This window comes from Ipomoea nil, unplaced genomic scaffold (assembly GCF_001879475.1).
Source record: "Ipomoea nil cultivar Tokyo-kokei standard unplaced genomic scaffold, Asagao_1.1 scaffold3169, whole genome shotgun sequence".
In the NCBI taxonomy this organism is placed as follows: domain Eukaryota; kingdom Viridiplantae; phylum Streptophyta; class Magnoliopsida; order Solanales; family Convolvulaceae; genus Ipomoea; species Ipomoea nil.
Genome location: NW_017619597.1, coordinates 1,857,541 through 1,883,689, shown reverse-complemented (window position 1 = coordinate 1,883,689; position 26,149 = coordinate 1,857,541). Strand labels below are relative to the sequence as shown.

General features: G+C 36.2%; 2 protein-coding genes and 1 long non-coding RNA gene across 3 annotated transcripts; 2 read left to right on the top strand and 1 right to left on the bottom strand.

Moving 5' to 3' along the window:
• The first annotated feature begins 3,165 nt into the window (after positions 1–3,165).
• LOC109167715 (NAC domain-containing protein 35-like) lies at positions 3,166–4,799 on the top strand. The gene is made up of 3 exons (XM_019316810.1): positions 3,166–3,481; positions 3,598–3,881; positions 4,034–4,799. The coding sequence occupies exons 1-3, from the start codon at positions 3,331–3,333 to the stop codon at positions 4,388–4,390; spliced, it is 792 nt and encodes a 263-aa protein (XP_019172355.1). The 5' UTR covers positions 3,166–3,330; the 3' UTR covers positions 4,391–4,799.
• A 158-nt stretch (positions 4,800–4,957) lies between these two features.
• Positions 4,958–26,081, top strand: LOC109167716. Its single transcript, XR_002051901.1, has 3 exons — positions 4,958–4,968; positions 17,132–17,138; positions 25,924–26,081. It is a non-coding gene; the product is annotated as an uncharacterized LOC109167716 (long non-coding RNA).
• On the bottom strand, positions 6,597–8,080 carry LOC109167714 (chitinase 3-like). Its single transcript, XM_019316809.1, has 3 exons — positions 7,610–8,080; positions 7,209–7,359; positions 6,597–7,113 (listed from the first exon to the last, which is right to left on the bottom strand). Exons 1-3 carry the CDS (start codon positions 8,031–8,033, stop codon positions 6,738–6,740), a joined length of 951 nt encoding a protein of 316 aa, XP_019172354.1. The 5' UTR covers positions 8,034–8,080; the 3' UTR covers positions 6,597–6,737.
• Positions 26,082–26,149: the final 68 nt, after the last annotated feature.

The window sequence follows — 26,149 nt, the reverse complement described above, 5'->3', positions numbered from 1 at the left end:
TATGATATTTTAATTACTTTGAACTGTTTGGAGATATTTTATTTTTACTTATTTATAAGATTTATTGGTAAAAGACTTAATACTTTTATATAATGTAATAATTGTATATACACACACTTTTTTTATTTGCTAGTAGGAAATCATCTTGAAATTACGCTTGAAATTGTGCGAAGGCGTGAGACATACACCCATGGAATATTCTGGAATCATGTGTTAAAACAAATTACAATGAGCATGTTAGATAAAATTATAATGGTCATGCCACAATAATATAAGGCTGTGTTTGGTAGAGTTTTTTTAAGAACTTATAACTTATTTTAAATTACTAATAAACTATAAGTTCTATTTGGTAATGTTCTCAAAATAAGTTGGTAGTTTAAAATAAGAGCTTATTTCAGAAGAGTTATCTTAGGTAACGTTTCAAAAATAAATTAGGAACTTTCTAATTTTTTTTCTATCTTTATCTTTACTATTTTAAATAAATGACATCTTTTACCCTTTCCAATTAAAATCTTTTTGGCCTTTTTTTCTTCTCCTATATTTTTATTCATCCTTTTCCGCAACTCTTTACCACCCAGCAATTCCTTAAATTTCTAACTGCAATCATCCGTTCATAAATAAATGATATTATTTACCCGCCCGCATGGGTAGCTCAACTGGTCATAGAGGTGAAACTTTGGAAGAATGACCAGGATTCGAGTGTCACCAGCGGCAGTGTGGGGCTCCTTGTGCGCAGTGAGCACCGGTCTAGCATCTGTAGTTCATGTTCAGTTGCATGCTCTGTCGGGCTGGGTGCCTTGGAAGAATGATAACAACTTTTTAAAAACGATGTTGCATGCTCTGTCGGGCCGGGGTGCCTTTATTGGAAGAATGATATCATTTACCCTTAGCAATTAACAATTTTTTAAAAACGATATAATAATCACATCATTTAAATTTTAGAAAAATGTCCTTTTTAGTATTTTTTACATTTATCAGCTTATCAAAAAAACTAATTTTACCAAATACTTTTAAGCGCTAGTTAACATCTCTTCAGTTTTTAGCTTCTAATTTATAGTTTTTCACCTTTCAACTAGATTTGCCAAACATAGTCTAAAATTAAACAGAGATGTTTTGGAAAAACAAATGACTAAAAATAATTGACAATGATAAATCTAGGACTAGAACTAAAATGAAATCAACTCTAGAATAAAAAGTAGGGAAAATGGTCAAATAGGCCCTCGAATTTTAGCTTAAAAGTCAATTAAGCCCCTAAACTTTTTAAAGGTGCAATTACACCCATCAACAATTCATTTAGGTGCAATGAAGACCAAAAATAAGTTAATGACCTGCTATCACAGGTCATTAGGGTTGACGCCACCTTCCGGCGAATTTTCCGACAAAAAAAGTGACCAGCAACCGACCCAGATTTGCCAAAAATTTCGCCGGTCAATTTTTTGCCGGAAATTTCACCGGTCATTTTTTTTTTTGGCCAGAAAATTCGCCAGAAGGTGGCCTGAACCCTAATGACCTGTGATAGCAGGTCATTAATTTATTTTTTGGCTTCATTGCACTTAAATAAATTGTTAATGTGTGTAATTGCACATTTAAAAAGTTTAAGGGCCTAATTGACTTTTTAAGTTAAAGTTTGAGGGCCTATTTGACCCTTTTACCTAAAAAGTAAAGTTAATTTACACAGTAATAATAAATTTAGGTAAAAAACTATTCAACCATATGTGAATAAAAAATGATTTTTAAGTCAATTTGTGATTCATTATTGCATTTTGCAAAGCTTAAAAAGTAAAAAGTAAATTAAAAAGGTGTGGAACCGCGTAGTCGCGTACCATAATGGGAAAGGAAATCAAAATGTGAAATAATTTTTTGTACCACAGTCGATCCACAGAGGACACTACTATAGACTTAACAATAATTCTCTATGTTATATATGCGTAAGTGATTAAGAATTTATAAAAGTGATTATATTATCGGTTGTTTTATTAGGACCGAATTTACTATAAATACCTGAATAACGATCCTGATAAAGAATATATTTTTGGACGTATGGTCCTATACTTACTCGGTATGTACTCTTTAAGGTGCAGAAAGAAATTTCTGACTAGAATCGATCATGTTCCATAGACCGACCCCGACCACCATGCATAGGCTGAGCAAGTATACTAATTAGTGTATACCTTTCACCCAACCTTGGGATCGAAACCGACCCTGCAAGTCGAGACGATTATCCGGAGCCAGGCCACTTAGAGAGATGAGCCTTATTTCTCAATGTCAACCCGATCACAAAGAGAATGCGAACATTAGGAACTTTTGCACACATGGAGGTAGCAGCAATGTCTCCTCCCTCCCCCCCCCCCCCCCCCTCCCCTCCCCTTCCCCTTGTCCATGTGTCACACGTGGCGCATATGTCGACCATCCGGCATGTATTCCCATAGCACTCCTATAAATAATGCATTGAATGCTTTGAGAATGGACTTTTAAGTATTTTTCTCTCCAAAATCCTTATAAGCTCGAGACCCTCTAACCCTCGATCATCGATCCTAACTACCCCGAGCTGCTATGTTATAATTTCTTCTCGTATCTGTAATTTATACTTGTATCTGTATACTCAAGAGTATATACCACATCAGGTTCAAACTGGCGACACGAAGAATAATAATAATAAAAAATAAATAAATAAATAATATGCATGTGCTATAGGGTCAAAATCATATTTTTGTATAAAATTAGGACAAGTGACCATCAAGTTATGAGAATTATAATGAACTAAAAATGATGTCTAAAGGTGAAACATGATACTCTTATATAGCGTTGAAAACCCCTCTAGATGCTTCACAAGTAGTGTATGAGATATAAAGTAACTTAGTGTACTGGGGCTTGTATTACCATGCTTGAAGAGTTGAGGTTGGAAGTTTGAATCATGTTCGCTAATGGCTATACCTCCTTTAATAGCAAAAATAGCTAAAATTGCATCATACCGGTATATTTACATTTTTATGCACCATGATAATTAAATTAAAGTTAAACTATTAAAAAATGCCCAAGTTGTTATTAGCTTAATAAATAATTTGATGGAAAATTCCTTTTTGAAAAGTCAGTCAAGTCAAGTCAACTAACAAGTAATGGGCAGAAAATGAGAGTTATTTCACAAATATTCCGTTATTTAAAGGGGACATGGAACGAAAACGATGGAAACCATTTATAGTTCATCAATATCATCACCACTTTGTGGCCTATATACTACAGTGGGCAGAAAATAGTATAGATTCTGAGAATTAAACCACCACCCAAAACACAGAAAAAAAAAAAAAAACATTATCGGATCAAAATTCCGACATGGAAGTGCAGCTGCCGGGGTTCCGTTTCCACCCGACGGAACAAGAGCTTCTGAATTTCTATCTCCGGGGTGCTGTGAATGCCAAAAAGCTCCGTTCCGACATCATCGGATTCCTCAACATCTATCAGCATGACCCTTGGGACCTCCCAGGTACTTCCAATAATTCCATCCTCAAACTAATTTCTACGTGTTCTTAGTATATTTAAGGTTTTTTGAATTGTCCGGGCGGCCTGTAAAGTGAGAAATTAATTTGAATATGGGTGCAGGGAAAGCGAGCGAAGGGCAGGGGGAGCGGGAATGGTATTTTTTTGTGGCTCGGGACAGGAAGCACGGCGGCGGGAAGGCGAACCGGACGACCGGAAACGGGTTCTGGAAGGCGACGGGCTCGGACCGGCCAATTCGAAGCAACTCGCCGTCGGAAGGGAAGAATAAGGTGTTGGGGATGAGGAAGACTCTGGTGTTCTACCAAGGAAGAGCTCCAAGAGGGCGCAGAACAGATTGGGTCATGAATGAGTTCAGACTCTCTGATACTACTTGCACCTTACTCAAGGTATAGTACATCCAACTCCATATAACTATTAATGTGCAATCCAATTATCAACTTAGGCATTTAATTGAAATGAAACACATACTTCAATTTGATATCAGAGTCAGACCAAAGGTTATGGATTCGAATCTTTATTAACAATACTGTTATTGTAGGAGGATGTGGTACTGTGCAAAGTGTACAGGAAGGCAACCTCCTTCAAAGAATTGGAACAAAAGTCCCTGAAGGAAGAACAAGGATACGCGGGCGCCGCCTATCCCAGTCCCGCGTCAGGGGGCGACAGACTGGGGTACGAGGTCCCACAAAAGGACTTTGGGTCAACGTTTTTCCACGTCCCCACAATATTCTCATCGGATCAAGAATCCAATACCCAAAAAATGTGTGCCAAACACGGTTTTGTGCAGCAGGAGGAGGATGTATTGTCAGAGGAAGTAGTGGGCTCGCTGGGAAACCTATTTCATCAAGTCCGGGACCGGGACCGGGACAATTGGAGCCTGTTTGCCATGTACTGAGATAATTCCGACCATCGTACGGTCGGACCCACGTTCACTAATTTTCATAAAGCTGTTGGACGGACTAAACGAATTGTTGTTAGATTAGGTGCTGTCAAATTGGATGGGGGTACGTAGTTAAAGCACATAATCTGTACAGCATTATATTTGTGTTAATTATGGAGGTCGGGGTGTAATTTGGTGATAAATTATATCTCGATCTATTTAATTAGGAGGTTTAAATCATGTTTTAATAAAAAAAATGTTGTGTTCAGTGGTCTAGTAATCTAGTAGTCTGTAACATAGTATGTTTAATTTCCTTCTAGCCTAATCAAGTTGAGGGAAATGATCTATTTATTGTCTCAATTGCCAAGCTATATTAACTAGTTGTCCCCTTTTTTTGGTTGAAAAAAGTGTGATTTTAGTCCTTTATTGATGTATGTTAGCATTTAGTCATTTTAACTTTTAATTATTATGAATGAGCAATTGTATTGCTAACAATTTGAATTGAATTGAAGAAGCTCCGTCTGGGTTAATAAATTAGCATGTTATACATATTTAGTATTTCAGTTGATGGGTGCTAGCAGCAAATTAAAGTAGTGGGAGTTGAGTGAAGATGGGATACATGTATATAGCTAAGATGAGAGGCCAATGAAGACAAAACATTTGTTAAACCATGAAAGGGTTTCAGTACTATAAAAATGACACTCTTGTCTCTCATTTGGATATCATTCTCTGATCCTTACAATACTTTTAACCCAGTGGCTTGTGGTCCTAACTCCGAAGTTAAGCATCGGGGCTATAATATTTGTTATTTATTTATTCTTTAGGTGGTTATTTTTGGCATTATACATACTTTTCTAGGCCTAGCGCCCCAAGCAATAATATTATTATTTTATTATCCCGATTTTATGCATTCGTACCCGATTTGTGGTGGACTTGGTCCTGATAAAACCATTTGATAACTAGCTTAGGAGCTAAAATAGCTAAAAGCTAATAATTAAATGGTTAAAATTGCTTTTAAAAGAAAAAATTCTGACAATTCCGAATTACTAAGTTTAGTCTAAAGTGTGATAGTAATGGCACTGTTCATATTAACAAGTATACTATGCATGATTGTACTTGAGCCCTTAACTTGTTCCTGCAAACAAGCATACTATATATAGTTTGTATGATATCTAATCCCCATATTACCTGGTAGGCTAGTACAAACAAGCATACTGTACATATATAAAATTTGTACTTGATACCTAATCCCCACATTACTTGGTAGGTTGGTACAAACAAGCATACTATACATGTATAATTATACTCGATACTTTTGTTCCAAAAAGGCCAGCCCAACTCCAATGAGGGTTTTATAAAACCATTAGATAGCTAGGAGCTAAAATGACTAAAAGCTAATAATTAAATGGTTAAAGGATGTGTTCAAAAAAAAATGGTTAAAGGGTGGAGAAGGGGTCGCCTTCTCAACCGGAGAAGGCAACCCAGTGGCATGGTTGTAAAAATCGTGCCTAGGCGCTAGGCGGCGCCCGATCGCGTTGAGAAATGCCGAAATCGGCCTCTTCCGCGGCTGGCTGCCTAGGCGGTCTAGGCATCCCCGGGATTTTATTATTATTATTTTTTTAAGGTTATTCTCCAGAACGACATCGTTTTTTTTTAACATTGCCCAGTGGTCTTCTTCTCTACGGAGAAGGCGACCTTGATCTCCTTCTCTGTGATTGTCGGTCGCCGGTCACTTTTTTTCCTGAAAATTTTGTCGGAGGGTAACCGGATCCCTAATGACCTGTGATAGCAGGTCACTACTGGTTTTTGGGCTTCATTGCATCAAAATGAATTGCTGATGGGTGTAATTGCACCTTTAAAAAGTTGAGGGGGTTAATTGATTTTTCAGCTAAAGTTCGATGGTCTATTTGACCATTTTCTCTTTTTTTTTTTTTTTTTTTTTTTTTATCGAACAAAATTCTTAATACTATACTAACTACAATAATTATTTAGATAATTTTTTGAGGAAAGAGTAAACATTAATTTTAATGTCAGCTATAATGAACTTCTCATGTATAATATTGCATTGATATACTTTGAATTATTTATTTAAATACAAACATTGAACATTAAAGCTGTCGCGCAATGGACGTATAAAAGAAAATAAAAACTAGTATTATTAATAAGTTTCAGCAAATCATGATATAAAACGTGAAAATACAATATAGAAATACCAACTATATAATATCATAAGTATACGCAAAATATATACTCTGTATATTATTTTAAATATTCTTACTGGAATATTAATACCCCCACTACTTTTTTTTTTTTTTCAAGACATAGAGATGATTTTATTTCTTTATAAAGTCACTAATAACTCCTATGGACTATAAGGAGTTTGAGTGGAGCAGTCCAAATTGTCACCATAGCCTACACTAAATATGTCGCAATAGCGCTTGTAGAACCCAATCCGGTCCGCTTCTTTATCATGCTCGCCCGCCGGCCCACACTCAACCCCACCGTTGATGATGTTGGTGACCAGTCCGTACCCCGGAACACGCCCCGCCGCCGTGTCAGGCGGCGACGGACTCCATTTTCCGGTGATCACGTCGTGGCAAGATGGCTTGGCTCCCTGAGGTGTCATCCAGAACCAGAATGCTGTCTTGAAAGAAACCGTTGGGTCCGTCGCTACAAGGTCCGGGTTACTTATCAAATCATATCCAAGAGCTTTCCCGGCGGCACCATAGTTGTAGTTGCTAAAAAGTTGCAAAATGAAATATTGGTGTTATTTGAATTGCAAAAATAAGTGAATATATATGATTCGAACATTAATTATATATTATATACTTACTAAGAAATTTGGATAGGACCACGTCCAAAATATTTCTGGCCGGGAGCACATGACCACTCTTGAGTTACATTGCAATAAGGATCATCTGTGCCCTCTCGTAAAAAGCAATATCCCCATGCATACCGACCATCTGGTGCAGCATCCCACCCACCTTTACAAAACATACCAAAACGTTATGTAACAAGGGTTACAAGTATTATTACAACACTCATAACTTATTTTACCGACTAACCTATCAAAATTGACAACTGTACAAAACAATTAATGTTATCATAAATTATTAAATTCTTAACTTAACCTACCCTTATTATATGACGGGACAGGTGAGGGCCAAACCATTTTGAAAGCTCTAATTGTAACAATCAATAATTAATAAGGAAGAAAAGTAAAATGAAACTAACCAGTAGTCTCATGGGAGGTTTGGCCCAAGAAAGCGGCAACTTCTCTCTTCCTAGTATCCAAATCCCCAGTCGTCGCAAATTCTCCGAAGGATTTCGCGGCGGCGATGAAGGCGTCGTAGGTGTAAAACCATGGGGCGTGGCAGCGTGAATCGTCGCGATACTTGAGCATGTCATCGAAAATAGCCTGGCTGATTATGCTACTAACATCGCCGCCGCCGCCGCCGCCGCCGGAGGAGGAGGAACACTGGCTCTGGCAGCCGGAACTTGGCGAACAGTATTCAGGCTCGTCGCCACAAAAGCCGTATTGGCTGCAACATAGTCCGCCTGGGCATAATGCTCCGCCGGCTTGGTGCCCACATTGCTCTTGTGCTTGGGATGCTAATATCACGATCGAAAACAATGCTAACACTAAGCAAAACTTCATTTTTTTTTCCCCAATTATGCTTTTGAAGTGGATGGGGGTTATGAAATTTGGATCCAATGAAAGAACTATATATAAGAAATTAAGAATATAATATGCATGAATTAATAAAGCTGGTTTATTTCTTGTGATCATTTACCAATTATATATAATCTATAGTCACAAGATATGTTTTATTCTGAAATAATACAATTTGTACTTCTTCCAATGATGTTAACATGTCATTTTTGTTATCAATTTAGAAGGGATTTGTAGCATCACTCTTATGTAATTTAGGGTCTGTTTGGAAAGTAGGAAAGTGACTTTTGGAAAATGAGTTATTTTCCAGAAGTCATTTTTCTTTCCTGTATTTAGCTGCATAATGGAAAACTGTCTTTTGGTGTTTAGTTCATTTTACAGAAAATGAATTGAAAAATGAGAAAAATAGTATAATTAAATATTTTAATTGTTATACCAATAAAATTCACATCATTAATACTAATAAAAACTGCATAGCAAGCATAAACAATGAGAAGTTGAACCAATCGGAAAACACCAATGATTTCCACAGTCGGAAACCAGTGCAGAGTCACTCTGCACTGGTTTCTGATGCGAAACCAGTGAACTGGTTTTCGCGGAAACCAATTCACTGGTTTCGCAGCGGAAACCAGTTCGCACTGGTTTCCTCAGCCGGACCTGGTTTCCGGGCGAGGAAATCAGTGACGAACACTGGAACTTTCTCTGGAAAATAACACACTTTTTTTAGATCTATGAAATTCTGAGAAAAAAAAAATCAAACTGGAAAAGGATTTCTGTAGCTTTTCTAGTGTTGGTAGAGATCTATTGGTGAAGCTTTTGTGGTTGTTGGATTGTTGGAGGAGGAGGTGTTGGTTGAGTTTTGTCTGTTGAATGTTGAAGGGGAAGGCCGAAGGGAGTGAAGAGCGTGTCTAAGGAGATGGAAAATGACTTCTCCCAAAAAAAAGGGAAGTCATTTTCCGAAAAAATGAGATCATTTTTCATTTGACCAGACCCCATTTTCTTTTGACTTCTCAATTTTCAGTCTAGTCAAACACCATAATTCCAAACAGACCCTTAGTAATTTTTTTTTGAAGGGTAGTACTTTCTTATTTGATACAAGGATTGATATTATATTTTTCAATTTTGCAACTGATTATATCTAGGCAAATTACTTATATGTATATGTGTGAGTTTGTACAATGAAAATTTTGTATTTTTGCAATCGATTAGAAGTATGGAAAATACAATAGTAGTCCCTAGATCAACTAAAATAATATTGAATTACAAAAATGGAGGATGCATAGTTAAAATGACAATCTCTAATTTGAGTTACAATCAATAAAGAATAAACTTTTACTTGAAAATACAATTTTTGTCATTTTTATATTAGTGTTATTAGGTATCCAATAGGGAATGGAAATAGGTTGGGCCCTATCAAGGGGCCCACGACTTGGCTGAGTTTGGGCCTCTCTTGACTATGCCTGTTAAGTAAAAAGGGGAGCGTTATGTTGTGCAATCGTGTGTACCAGTTACAAAAATGACGTTATTTTGATGTCTAATTTTTTTTTAAAATAGTTTTGATTGCCGTTAGCAGCGTTATGTTGTGCATAATTTGAACTATATCCATAACTTTATAACTATATATTCATAATTGTATAACTACACATCCATAACTTCATAACTATACATTCAGAATTACATAACTACACATCCATAACTTCATAACTATACATTCAGAATTGCATAACTTCATAACTATACATTCAGAATTGCATAACTACACATCCATAACTTCATAACTATACATTCAGAATGTGAAATTATAACTTCATAACTATACATTCAGAATTGCATAACTACACATCCATGACTTCATAACTATACATTCAGAATTGCATAACTACACATCCATAACTTCATAACTATACATTCAGAATGTGAAATTATAACTTCATAACTATACATTCAAAATTGCATGCATAACTACACATCCATAACTTCATAACTATACATTCAGAATGTGAAATTATAAAATTATGAACATATATTTACGTAACTAACGGCAATTGAAAATGATTTTTTTTTTAAAAGTAAAACGGCGCCATTTTTGCAACCGTGTGCACCATGCACATCATAATTTCCCGTTAAAAGGGGCAAATTATGCTGTGGACACGGTTTCAAAACTGTTCATAATTACGAATATGTAGTTCTATATTTATGAACATAGAGTTGTGAACATAATTATGAACATATAGTTCTGTAATTATGAATATAGAGATTCAATAATTGTGAATATGAAGTTCAAAAATTATGAATATATAGTTTTATAATTAGGAACATATAGTTCAGTAATTATGAACATAGAGTTCTGTAATTGTAAATATAAAATTCAATAATTATGAATATGAAGTTCAAAAATTATGAATATATAATTTTATAATTATGAACATATAATTCAGTAATTATGAATATAGAATCGTGTCCACCTTGCAAGGTATACACGGTTCTACAGCATAACGATGGCTTTTGGCAAATTATGTTGTGCAACCGTGTGCACCATGCATGATGCACACAGAATTGGATCCATAACTTCTATATTATAGATCCATAATTTCTATACTATAAATTCATAATTATTGAACCCTATATTCACAATTACAAAACTCTATGTTCATAATTTTCAATGTTCATATTTCCAATTGTTGGACTCTGTATTCACAAATTCCTGAACTATATATTCATAATTTGATAACTATACAGTTTAGAAATTATGAATTTATAGTACAGAAATTATGAATTTATAGTATAAAAATTATGAATTTATAATATAGAAATTATGGATCTATAGTATAGAAATTATGGATTCAATTCTGTGTGCACCTTGCATGGTGCACACAGAACATAACGCTCCAATACTTTTTAAATAGCCCATATATTGAGTCGGCCTTTAAAAAGTTCAGATTTAACCCTAAAATACCTACTTATCGGCAAATTATTGTGTGGACCATGGTCCACACAATGTTATGTGGACTATAATAAAAAATACATTTTTAATATGCTAAATGTACATTATTTTTGTATTGAATGTATATTATACAATATAATGTACACTCAGAACAAAAATAATGTACATCCCCTGAATACAATGTACATTATTTTTGTATTGAATATACATTATTTTTGTACTGAGTGTACATTATTTTACAGTAGACAAAATATGGTCCTTACAACTTGTGTGGACCATGGTCCATACAATAATGATTGCTACTTATCGGCTTAGGCCTTAGATTCTATAACATGCTCAATGTTAATTTGTTGAGGTTTATCTCGATATGTCCTGTTTCCACCATTAATTTCCATCCAAAATAACAATATCCATTCAAACTAAATAAACTACCTTAGTGATTAATTAGGTAACACTATTACAACTTTATATGAATATTAATTAGTTAAGGATGAAAACTATATTTATCTTATAATTAAGTGGACTAACAGTGTTATATATATATATATATATATATATATATATATATATATATATATATATATATATATGAGACGGTTCAGGTGAGAACCACATGCTCAGGAAAGAATTAAGAATCAATCGCAGTCGTCCACATGTCCAGATCTAACGGATCAGAAATACTATTTAAAAAAACGCGATGACATTTTCATAAATAATTGAACTTTGAAGTGCAAGTAACGGTTTCATATAGTACACCTAAATGCAAGTAAAATGTATTAAAAGTGTAACAAATAATGTACATTGAGTATCAATATTAAGTGCACCTAACGTTATCATTAAGTGCATCAAAGTTAAAAAAGTAAATTACTTGCACTTTTAAGTAATTTTACTTGCACCATTTACTTGCACTTTTATCACATATTACTTACATCAATGTTTGAGTTATTTACAAAAATATCACTGCATCTTTTTAAAAAAAATTACGTCTAATCTATTAAATCTTGACACGTAGATAGTTATGACTGATTTTCAATTTTGTCCTATAAACATCTGTTCTTATCTGAACGATATATAAGTTACATAATCTTCAAAAGGCGTTGATTTTTCAAACAATGTTGTTTGAAAAATCAAGGCGGCTTTTTGAAGATGATGTAACTTGGCGTGTGGGGCAAAAAGATTGGGGATTACTCACCAAAAAAAATTAAAAAGATTGGGGATTAAGTACTAACGTGCCCAATTTTTGAGGGTTGTGTACATCGGACAGAACATTTAAGCAGTAGACAGCGATCAATGTTTTCTCATTAATCCGTAAAAGAGGAGACTCACTTGTTTCTTCCTACGATTTTTTAATGATGTTTTTGAGAAAGTGATTAAGACGTTATTTTAATCCTGTTTTAGGTAAAAAGTGGACGATGGTGGAAGAAAGTCGAGGAAGTATTTTTAAAAAGAGTCATGAAGAAGAAGTAGTTGGATTCGAAAATAACTTCCCCTAAAAAATTAACTTCTTCAAAAGAATTTATTCTATTTTTGATCCTAGATTTATATATGACAGTTCACTTTTAATTCTTTTTTTTTTTATTATCAAAACATCTCTTTTTGTTTCTAGTATTATTGTAAAATGACCAATTTTAGTCATTTATCAAAAAAATCGTTGAAATTTCGTTAAACACAAGGCCATTTAGCTCTTCAATTATGATTTTTTCAAAAAATAAACATAAAAAATATAACGGATTAATGCAATTTGAATTAAAAAGATCAAAATGTCATTCAATTTAACGAAATTTCAACGATTTTGTTGATAGAGGACCAAAATTGGTCATATCACAATAATACTAGGACCAAAATAAAATGTTCTAATAAAAAAAGAATTAAAAAATGGACGGTCACTTATAAATCTAAGACCAAATATGAAATTAACTCTTTTTCAAAATAAAAAATATTAAACTATTTTTTATTTAACCAAAAATTATTTTCGTAAACTTCAATTTTTCACCATCTCCCGAGCACTAAAAATTTAAAAGAAATCATTTTATGTGTTTGTTTAGTTAAAACTCTTAATTTAAATTGAGCATATGCATACATCCAATTCCATTGCCAGCAAAGGGGTACTGTAGCTATAAGTATAGCTACGGTACATAAGGATAGCTGTCACGATTGCTACATATGCCTACATACGTGCATAATTCGACTAGTAGCTTAGAGTTTGAATAGTCAACTTTTTTTTTTTTTTTTTTCATTTCATTATTATTTTATAATATTACTTGCATCTCACAAAATAAGATTAATCTAAGTAAGTTCTAATAAGACTTCGTTCATAAAATGATCCCTCAAAAAGTATTATCATATATATATGAATTTGAATTATAAATTGTTTTGAATCATTATATTCAAAAAAAAAAAAGAATAAAAAAAATATCACACATATTTGAAAACTAATAATGGGATATATAAGGGTTATGAATGTCAATTTAATTCGATCTCGATGAGGAAATTCGATCTCTATCCCAACGAGGGGTGAACATAGAGCTCTAAAATTGTGAACATAGAGTTTCGAAAATTATGAATGTACAGTTATTGAATTATGAATGTACAGTTACAGAATTATGAATGTACAGTTACAGAATTATGAATGTACAGTTATTGAATTATGAATGTACATTTATGGAATTATGAACACAGAGCTCTGATGTTATGAACTTACAATTATGAATTTATAGTGATAAAATTATGAACATAGAACTCTAAAATTGTGAACATAGATCTTCGAAAATTATGAACTTACAGTTATTGAATTATGAATGTATAGTTACGGAATTATGAATGTACAGTTATGAAATTATGAATGTACAATTATGGAATTATGAACACAGAGCTCTAACATTATGAACTTACAATTATAACATATAGTGATAAAATTATGAACATATGCTCCAATAACGAAGCGGTCTGAAATTAAAAAAAAAAATGGTGGAAGATAACGGTGCCACTTACGGCACCGTTCTGTGTCCACAATGTATGCTGGACACGGGTCCATAGCATAACGATTCTTATATTGCAAAGGTTCGTACCGCTCTGATACCATTTTGTATCAGAGCCTAAAAATTCTATTTCTTATGCCCAAGATTTCGCAACTTAAACTCGCTAAGTCAAGGGCCTAACTTAGGCTTTCATACCACTTTGTAACACAAAGTAGACCAAAACAGAAACAAACCTAGGCTATGATATTTTACCACCAACCCGCAACTGGTCTAAAAGCCTCACAACATTTTGAAATAATTTGGAAAAACAAAATACCTGCAACGGATTTAGTTAGTGTTTTGTTATTGGGAGATAACAATTAACATATCATATCTATCAATTCTGGACATAAATACTGAGAGGTAATGTTGGACAGGCATTCACACTACACTTTGATAAGATCTCACCCATCTTCCCACTAGAGTAGCTAAATTAAAAATGTCTTTGCACATTTCTTGGAATGAAGGGTGGATGTGGGGTCATTTTACTCCAAGAAGACATTTTAGCAAAGTAAAACAACGAACTCTTATTTGTTTTTCGGTGCTCCTCTTGATAGTAAATAAGAGTCTAGTGACGAGAACAACTATATACTACTCCATGGCGGCGTCAAAGAGGGAGTCCACCCGGTCGCGGACTCCTATGTCCTCTAAGAAGAGATCGGTGACTATCTCGAAAAAGTGATTGATATTCTTCCAATAACTTCTTTAGTTTCCAGCTAAGAGACAACAAAGACGTCATGCTTCTTGAAACAATAAACAAGAAAATTCCGTGGTTTTTAGGTAAGTCTTTGGAAAAAAAAACATGGGCTAGGGTTTTGGGGAAATTTTGTATCAGCGATTTCCTGTATCCACCACAAGGACCATCAATAAAGGTAGGATTAGTCGAAAATCAAAAGGAGGTAGGTATAGTACCATATTAATAATACATGTGAAGATTAGATTAGGCAAAACCAACATAAACATGGAGGGGGAGAGGGATGAAGCTTACATGTTGAAGATGAAGAAGATATGGTGCATCTCCCGCAGCAATTCAACATGACATTTGATTAGAGGCACTACCCTGAGGGAACTGGGTAAATGTGAGCGAACTGCAATTTGTGATTGACCCGGAGATGGCATCACAATACCTGACCCACCACTCATTATTTCAATGCTCAAAACCCTATGTAAGTGGAAATGAAGATGGAAGGAAAAATGAAGCACCGATGCTAGCTAGCTACAATACCTGAATGATATGGTATTTGCATTGCTGTAGTAATCCCGTATGTGATTACTCCACTAACATTAGGTCTATGATATTGTACCATATGAGGACCTGGTGCTGACATGAGATAACCCCACACCATTGTATTCCCTAGACTGCCAAGTTAGGGAGACATGTGATGAACTGACAATGGATTTGTGCTTGATAAGCCATAAATCTGAACAAAATTTCAATTTCAGAAGCCAATGAATGCAACCAGAAAAGACATTTGATTTCAGTGATACCACACCACATGGTTTTTGTTAGGTGGTAGAATACACCTTATATGCCCTGTTTCTAAATGCCCTCATCCCCTCGCCTCCCTTTATTTAAGGGAAAAGGCTACAGTGCCCTTCCACGCAGTAATACCACATGGCGGACATCATTATAACATTTTCCAACACTTTTTTGTGTTGATTAAACTGATCTCTGAAAAAATTTTAAAATCCATTATCAGCTTGAGATCGAAACCTTTCAAACATTAGGTAAAACATACAACATTTAATTAAGGGAAAATGGTCAAATAGGTCATCGAACTTTAGCTTAAAAGTCAATTAGGCCCCTAAACTTTTTAAAAGTGTAATTACACTCATCAACAATTCATTTAGGTGCAATGAAGCCCAAAAACAAGTTAATAACCTGCTATCCCAGGTCATTAGCGTTCAGGCCACCTTCCGGCGAATTTTCCGGAAAAAAAAAAAAAGTGACCAGCAACCGACCCAGATTTGTTGAAAATTTCGCCGGTCACTTTTTTTTTTTTTTTTTGTCGGAAAATTCGCCGGAAGGTGGCCTGAACCCTAATGACTTGTGATAGCAGGTCATTAATTTGTTTTTGGACTTCATTGCACTTAAATGAATTGTTGAGGGGTGTAATTGCACCGTTAAAAAGTTTAGAGGCCTAATTGAATTTTAAGCTAAAGTTCGAGGGCCTATTTGACCATTTTCCCTTTAATTAAATACAACCAAATAGTTCAGCACCCTGATGAACATACTATCCAGTCTGGCACCCTGATGATCATACTATCCAGTCTGGACGTTGGAATGGAGTTGGCTCTGATACCAAATTGAAGCATGTGCTCCATCTCAACTAAAAGTCTAAGCTGATAGTTAAATTGCACATTTATATTTATATAGAGTTAATTCTACCAGAGGTCTCTTGTCTTTGGTGGCAATTCCAAATTTAGTCCCAGAGTATCGTTTTTGCCATTTAACATCCCAGACTATTATTTTTTGGACACTTTTAGTCATTCTCATGACTTTTCCTATTTTTAGTAAGGACATTTTTGTCTTTTCATATTTTTCTTTTGTTATTTTTTAGGTTTCAACCGGTTTAGAACTTTAGGTAACCTCTGATTTTTAGTAACTATATTTTTCAACCGTTTTTAGTAAAAGTTCTAAAACAATTAAACCGATTAAAACCGAAAAAATAACCAATGAAAATACAAAAATGTCCTTACTAAAAATAGAAAAAATTATGAGAAGGACTATAAGTGTCCAAAAAATAATAGTCTAGGATGTTAAATGACAAAAACAATAGTCTAAGACTAAATTTGAAATTGTCACAAAAAACAAGGGACTTTTGGTGAAATTAACCCTATTTATATATTATATGCTCAACAAGCTTTGATGTTTGTGCTTATGGGAAAATCTGCTTCGTGAAGAAATTAACTCGTACAAGCCTATGAAAGTAATATAGGTCATGTTTGGTAAATGACTGTTAGTTGATTGGGTTAATTAGAGGGTATAACTTGTTAATAACATTAGTTGATTGTAGAAAGGTGTTTGGTAAATTAGCTGTTAGCTGATAGCTGTTTGGTATAATTTCTTTTCTCAAAAAGCTAATTGAAAAAGTTGTTTTGAGTAGCTTTTTAAATTTTAGCATTTTGGTGTACAAAAAGCTAATTAATCAAACACTTATATTGATTTTTAAACCAAGTCAAATAATTAATAGTGGTCAAATAAGTCAAAATTGATTTATATGCTAACTATTTTACCAAACAGTTGAAAAGAATAATTTTACCAATATTGACGTACGTTGCATGTATTGTCTTCATCATCATGTCAATAATGGTGTTTTTACTTAATGGTTTTGTATGAGCTACTTTAATACTATCCTAGTATATTGCATGCCAAGGAACATGACCTCTCGGCTATGCCATCGTGTAATGTACTTGCATAACTCCCACATCCTTGAGACTTTGGCCTGCACGTACAATTGTTCGACTTAAAACATTAATGCCTGAGCAACCAACCATGCTTTGTGGTTATTGAATGTTATTATTATTATTTTTTTGCTAATATAATAAAATGAACTAATATATTATTGGTCCACTTTATAATATAAACCATGATTCACATATAATAATTGCCCATCCTGTAGACATAATTCCAATTATGATTGGGCTCTCAAAAATCTCAATGTCCTATCATTACTAATTGGAGGAATATAATCTCAATGTCCTATATATCATTTATGAAGAAACCATGCAATAAGGCTTTATATACATAGGCAAATTATGTTGTGCATCCGTGTGCACCATGCATGGTGCACACGGATGTAGAAACGACGTCGTTTTGATTAAAAATGCGCGTCCAACTTTTAAAAAAATTCAGTTTCGATTCCCGTTAACAACATTATGTTTTGCATAATTTCTGAATGTATAGTTATGAAATTATGGATGTATAGTTATGCAATTCTGGATTTATAGTTATGAAATTATTGATGTGTAGTTATGCAATTCTTAATGTATAGTTATGAAGTTATGCAATTCTGGATTTATAGTTATGAAGTTATGGATGTGTAGTTATGCAATTCTGGATGTATAATAATGAAGTTATGGATGTGTAGTTATGCAATTCTAGATGTATAGTTATGCAATTCTGGATGTATTATGGATGTATAATTATGCAATTTTGGATGTATAGTTATGAAATTATGGATGTGTAGTTATGCAATTCTAAATTTTTTTTAAGTCGACGTCAAAACGACGTCGTTTTTGCATCCGTGTGCACCGATGCACAACATAACGACTCATATACATAGCGAGGAGTAAATGGGATGAATAAGAAGAGTTGAGTGTCCTGTCAATCGTTATGCTATGGACCCGTGTCCAGCATGCATGCTGGACACGGTAACGGTGCCGTTAGTGGCACTGTTCTCTTCCACTTTTTTTTTTAAATAATTTCAGACCACTTTGTTATAGGAGTATATGTTCATAATTTTATCACTATATGTTCATAATTGTAAGTTCATAATGTCAGAGTTCTGTGTTCATAATTGCATAACTGTACATTCATAATTGCATAATTGTACATTCATAATTCCGTAACTGTACATTCATAATTCAATAACTGTAAATTCATAATTTTCGAAACTCTATGTTCACAATTTTAGAGCTCTATGTTCATAATTTTATCACTATATGTTCATAATTGTAAGTTCATAATGTCAGAGCTCTGTGTTCATAATTCCATAACTTACATTCATAATTCCATAACTGTACATTCATAATTGCATAACTGTACATTCATAATTCCATAACTGTACATTCATAATGCCACAAACGAATAACGCCGTTAACGGCGAGATAAAATTAAAATTTTTTTAACTAAAAAACCGCGTTTTCCTTTAAAACGACGTCGTTTTAAACACGAGTCCACAGCATAATTTGCCGTGTCCTGTCCCCAACCAATCCAATGAAGCAGCAAACCAGCCCATGTCACATTTCCTTTAACTTCGAAATATATAGCCACTGCAAGTCCAGCCCAGAGAGGAGCTCTACTTTCATCGGCAAATTATACTATGGGCCATGGTCTACTTTGTAATGTGAACATTATTCAAAAAATAATCTTCAAATTTTGTTTCTGTAGTTGACACATTTTGTACATATAATTAATTGTTTTTACACTTGTAAATAAATTGAAGGCACATAAATGATAATAATTATAGACATACACATAACATGATAGCTACAAACACATAAAAATTATTAATTAATTGTATATACATAATATATTAACTGCAAACAAATAAGATGTTAATTATTATTATTATTATTATTATTATTATTATTATTATAATAGTGAAATGGTGATGATGACTATACAAAATCATTGAATTCAAAAAAGTATAATTTTGAGTAGGGCATGTATGTGTTCAATCAATTTCACTTTTATTTGGTGGGTCCATCCATTCCAAATAATTTCTCATGGTGGCGGGGCCGCTGCATCCGAAACCGACAACCACCGTGGCCCGTGGTGGATGGAGGAAACATCACCTCCAAGGACATAGGAAGATGAATGTAGCCTTCTTTTCTTTTCTCAGTTTCTCCATATTTTTGTGTTTTTTTTTTCCCAATATTATTTAATCATATGATTCTCGAATCTAAAAAAACTTTATACAAATACCTACACTTTAAAAAGAAGTTCAGTCGATTCCATTTTTTTCTTATAAGTTACTTGTTATTGCTGATGTGATTTCCACGTATAATATTATTATATTAGCTTGTGTAAATGCCATGCATGTATACTATTTTGATTTTTTTAAAACATTTTTTTAAAGGAAGATGGTTGTTGTGTCATGGCTATTGATCAAGAAGAATAATTGCAGTTGCCACAACTTTATATGCAAGCAAGTAATATATATTACATATGATGAAAGACTTATCAAAAGTAACATATAATAACAGGTAATTTATAGGTTAAAAATGAGTATTTCATTTTTCTTTATGGAGTTCAAATATTTATATGATTTTTTTTTTTTTTTTCTAATTTGAGTGTAGGATTAAACTTTTTCACATAGTTTGTGATTTATTTAACTTTTTTCCATTAATGTAACTCTTATACTGCTAAAATGCTAATTTCTCATATAGCATAATATTCACTTAATAACTTGAAACTGCCTGGATGGTAACGGACTCTCTCTCGGACATGCAATCTCCGGCGACCCACCGGTCGCCGAAAGATCAAGATCTTTTGGAAAGGAGCACGAAGAAATCCAAGAGAGGACGCGATCAACCGCAATCTGTAAGTCAAGCGCAAGAGACCCCCATTGGAACGAGAATAGAAACTCCGGATTCAACTCAGTGGAGAACGCCATCGGCGACACCCAACCAACCATGGAGTAGAAGAACCAACACCCAATTGGTGGACGAGGACCTGGCTTCCAAGGATGACGAGATGGATGAAGATGATACTGTCTACGAGTACCCGGTGATCCGGGTTACCAAAGAAGAAAAAGAAAGACTCCGACGACCCTGGCGAAGGTCTCTGATTATGCGTTTTCTGGGCAGAACAATCGGATATACCTACCTCTTGCAGAGACTACAACGGATGTGGAAACCGGAGTCCGGGTTTGAGCTAATTGCTTTGAATCATGATTACTTTTTGGCTAAATTCGACTCTCTTGCAGACTACGAATCGGCGAAGTATGGTGGACCTTGGATGGTTTTCGATCACTATCTGAATGTCCAAGAATGGAGGCCAAATTTTGACACCAGAGTGAACAAGATCGACAAGGTGCTGGCTTGGGTACGTTTCTCTTCCCTCCCTATAGAATATTTTGACGACGACTTCCTAAAGAAAATTGGTAAAGTCATTGGGCGCCCTGTCAAAATTGACATAACAACTAGCCTGGCTTCTAAAGGGAAGTTCGCGAGAGTATGCGTTGAACTTGATATTACCAAACCCCTGCTACCCAATTTTGTCATAAATGGGACTGAATGGCCGATAGAATTTGAGGGTATCCATCAAATCTGCTTCAAGTGTGGTATCTACGGTCATCGGATGGAAGAATGTGGAAAAGACGCAACTACAACTTTGATCCCTGATGGACAGTCACAAGGAACCCAAGGTAATATTGAAGTAGAACAGCCCACGCAGCTTCCTAAGGAAAGTTATGGTAAGTGGATGTTAGTGACCAGGAGAGATAGAAGAAATCAATTCAGAGGTCCCAATCAACTGAGAAATGATCCGGTCTAGTCTAGACAGCATCACACGCCTGGCCCTACTACATCGGCGCAGGTGGATATCGCTTCGCAATCAAGATTTACCCCCCTAAATGAGATGGGAGAAGAAGCCATGGAAATACCCCAGAATGAACAATTTATCGCCCAAGATTTCCAGCAACCAGCCGTCAATCTCCCAAGAATTAGGACCAATTACAGGGGGGGCAAGCAACGTGTCGAACAGAGAAACCCCGATTTTGTGCCATCAACGTCTAACCAGCCTGTCCATCGTTGACAGAACGAACCCCAGCCACCAAGCAGAGGCGCAAGCAGTAGCCGAGGAGGGAGGGGTGGAGCACCTAACAGGGCTGCGGCCGAATCAGAACACACTGTAGTCCAGGGATCGAGTAGAGGAGGCAATGTTGCCACCTACACTGTCTATCACTCTTCTACAACTGTCGATCAGCCAGGGTCGCCCATGCTTACTACGTTTGCGAATACTTTCAAAGAAGTACCACCAGATCAACCGGAGTCCTCTACACACTCTGCGCTCGGAAATACCTATAAGGATGTCCCGCCAGATACATCGAATGACCCACTGCGGTCGATTCCTCCCCAAGAAGTGTCTATGCATTTAGATGTTGTTCACAGCGATTCTGCTGCCATTAAGGCGGATCCCCGCCTTCACCTCTAGGTGTGTTTGTTCCTTTTCAACCTGTTTTAATGTTTTTATTAATTTGGAATTGTCAGGGTGCGGTCTCGAATTCTTTTGGACGCTCCCTCAAATACTTTCTGCACCTTTATAAGCCTTCTTTGCTTTGTCTCCTTGAACCAAAAACTTCAGGAAGTCAGGCTAATAGAATTTGTTCTAGACTAGGATTTGATGAATGGGTAAGGGTAGAAGCTTTAGGCTTTTCGGGGGGTATTTGGATTTTGTGGAAGTCTGCATTAAATCTACAAATTCTATTCACTCACCCGCAATTCATCTCTGTTCAGGTTCTTGAGCATACTGTGGAACCATGGCTACTTTCTCTGGTTTACGGCAGCCCTAGTCCTTCATTAAGAAGGAGTTTATTTTCGGATTTATCTGGAAATTTTTTCAATCCACAAGGCCCCTGGCTTACAGTAGGAGACTTTAATGCTGTGACATGCCGGGATGAAGTAAGCAATCCGGTAACCTTTTCGTCGTCAAGATGTGCTGACTTCAACGAATGAATTTTTAGAGAAGGACTCATCGACCTAGGCTACTCGGGACCTAAAATTTCATGGGTGAGAGGAGCGGACTCGGTCACTTTCAAGGGTGCCCGATTGGATTGTGCCTTATGTAACATGGATTGGAAATGTTGTTTCCCGAATGCAGAGGTTCATCACCTTCCAAGGATTGGGTCGGATCACTGCCCAATCTTGATTAATACGGAGCCGGTATCCCAGAATATGGCAATCTCCCGCTTCATATTTAACTTAGCCTGGACAACGCACCCTAGTTTCAAGCTTTGTGTCCAAGCAAACTGGCAAAATGACCGGCCTCTCCCACTCAACATCACTGCTGTGTCTCAAGCCTTAACTAACTGGAACAGAGATACTTTTGGTAATGTCTTCCAAAGGAAAAAACGACTCTTGGCTAGGCTTGAGGGAATTCAACGCAACTTGTCCTTGAGAGTAAGATCTGATCTTATCAAATTGGAGCGTAGATTACGCAAAGAACTGGAGGAAACACTATATCAATAGGAACTCATATGGTTTTAGCGTTCGCGTGAAGAATGGATCTCATCCGGGGATCGTAACACTCGGTTTTACCACATTGCTACTTCAATCAAGAGCAAGCAGGCTACCATCAACTGCTTAAGAAATGATGAAAGATGTATCATTACAAACGAGAGCGAGATAAGGAGTCATGTCCGTAGCTATTTTCTAAAGTTGTTTTCGGTCGACCCAAATCTTAGTCAAGGTTTGCAGCGAGGCAATTTCCCTCAACTAGATGAATCTGATTGGTTGGAGGTTTACTCTCCAGTTTCATTGGAAGAAGTGGAGTTTGCGTTGTTTGACATGGCACCCTGTAAAGCTCCCGGCCCGGATGGTCTTACTGCCGGCTTCTTTCAAAAATCATGGGATATTGTGGGTAGCAGCCTCCTCAAAATGGTTGTTGATTTCTTTGCTTCTGGTGCTCTTCCAGCTGACTGCAACGATACCTTCCTCTCCTTAATTCCCAAGGTCTCCAACCCGGAAAATATCAAGCAATTCCGGCCTATAGGCCTGTGCAATACTTCCTACAAACTAATCACGAAGATCATGACACTTCGCTTTAAAGACATCTCCAAAAAACTAGTTGGCCCACACCAAACAAGCTTTATCCCGGGGAGACAGATCTCGAACAATATCCTTGTTTATCAGGAACTCCTTAATTCAATGAGATACAAGAAAGGGAAAGTAGGATGGATGATGCTAAAAGTTGATCTTGAGAAAGCTTACGATAGGCTTTCATGGAACTTTATAATGGATACTCTGCAGGATATCGGGCTCAACCGTACTTGGTCTACAAATATCCTCAAATGTGTATCCTCTTCGCGCCTTGCGGTTTTGTGGAATAAGCATCAAACTAATTGGTTCTCACCGGGAAGAGGAATAAGACAGGGAGATCCTATTTCCCCTCTCCTCTTTGTCTTATGCATAGAAAGATTAAGCCATTTAATAGGCATTTCCACTAGAAACGGTCGTTGGAAAGGTATAAAAATTACACGCAATGCTCCTAACATATCCCATCTTTTTTTGCAGATAATCTATTTTTTTTTGGTGAGGCATCTGTCCGGCAAGCTTTGGAAATGAAATCGTGTTTGGATCTCTTTTGCTCGTCCTCAGGCCAAAGAGTCAGTATGCAAAAGTCTTCGCTGTTTTTCTCAAGGAATACCGATCCTCATCTCCAACAACAAATCGTCGATTCAATGGGCATACCCAGCGTGGTGGACCTGGGGAAATATTTGGGGGTCCCTTCTATCCATGGCCGGCTCAAACAAGACTCTTATAGTGGAATTCTGGAGAAAATACAGTCACGATTGACAGGATGGAAATCCAAGACTCTCTCCCTTGCTGGACGACACGTATTGGTCCAATTGGCTCTTGCAACCATCCCTTATTTTACCATGCAAACGACCTTGCTTCCGGCTGGGGTGATCTCGTCCATTGAAAGATTGATTAAAGATTTCCTTTGGGGCAGCAAAGATAGGGCCAGAAAATGCCACCTTTTAAACTGGGATTCGGTGACTAACAGTAAATCAAATGGGGGCCTAGGCATCCGTAATCTTAAACATATGAATTTAGCTTTTTTAGCAAAGCTCGGATGGAGGCTGGCTCAAGACGAGGATTGCCTATGGATCAAATTATTCAAAGCCAAATATGGAGTACTGCCGGCTGACCTAAGATCTTGGCAGGTTAAGGCCACTAGCTCCAATGCATGGAGAGGAATCATCAAAGCCATACCTATTCTCCAGTGTGGCAGTAAGAAACTTGTTAGCAATGGAAACATCACACTATTCTGGCAAGACAAGTAGCTAGAAAATAAACCTCTCCTGGAATTTGCAACTGGTGTCATTCCTCCTCTCGATTTTTATAGAAGTGTGGACAGCTATTGGGATGCAGATGAGGGCTGGCATTGGGATCAAGTGGACCATTTGTTGCCGTCTGAAACTTTGAACAAACTAGCTGGTTTTTTACTGCATAATGAGACTGATTTAAGTGACTCAATGGGTTGGACTGGAGGCTGCAACGGAAACTTCTCAGTCAGCTCTGCTTATGATATTTCACGCAATATTGCGGCTCCTCTCGATGCAGCTAAGTGGAACAAAATTTGGAAATTAAAACTTCCCAATAGAATTCGCACATTTCTTTGGCTCGTCAGGCATGATAGGATCATGGCGAATCATAATCGACTAAAGCGGGGTCTGACAACTCATCCGAACTACTGGTACTGTGAGGAAATTGTTGAAAATTCGGATCACGCTCTACGGTTCTGCCCAGTTGCGGATGATGTCTGGAAACATATTTTGCCATCTATACATGAAAAATTACGAGCAAGGCCTCTTGTGAACTGGCTAGACGAAGGAATTTCCATCTCCGGGCATGGCAGGGCCCCATGCAACGATAGCATCATTTTTGCAGTTGGTATGTGGTGGATATGGAAGTGGTGCAATGAGGTTATCTTTAGTGGCTCCTTCAAACCACTGGCAGCAAAAATATCCTTGATCAGACTACAAGTAGAGGAAATTAGCAGAGCTTTCTCCAGAGCAAAAGGTCCCCAAATTTCGAAGAGCTCATGGCTTAGACGAAGTTTAGTTGGGAAAAACCACCTGAGGGCTCCGTGAAGCTGAATGTTGATGGCTCCGTTATGCTGCACTCATGTCTAGCTGGCTGTGGTGGAGTCATAAGAGATCACACTGGTTTATGGATAAAAGGCTTTGTATCAGCAATTGGCATATGCTCCCCTCTTGAAGCGGAATCTTGGGCATTACTTAAAGGGATCCAACTGGCCGGGTCTCTAGGCCTCAAACAGATCCTGATTGAGTCTGACTCTGCTGAAGCAGTAGCCTACCTCCACACATCTAGAGCCCCATCCATTGCTGCGCACAATATACTTGAAGCCTGTAAAAAAGAGCTCGTTTAATTTCCTTCCCTTTTTGGCAGATTTCAGCTATACCACGGGAATTAAATCGGCCGGCTGATGCTTTAGCTAAAGGGCTTGTTTGGTTATCAGCGGTTAGAAGTTAGCGGTAGCGGGTTGTGTTAGCGGTTATCAGATAGCGGATTGTATTAGCAAGTTTGACCAACAGATTGTATTAGCGGTTTATAAAAAAATATTTGGTAAAATTAGCTGTTTAGATTAGCGGTTAACATGTAAAATGACCATAAAGGTATACATTATAATTTATTATTTATAATTTATAATAATAATAATAATAATT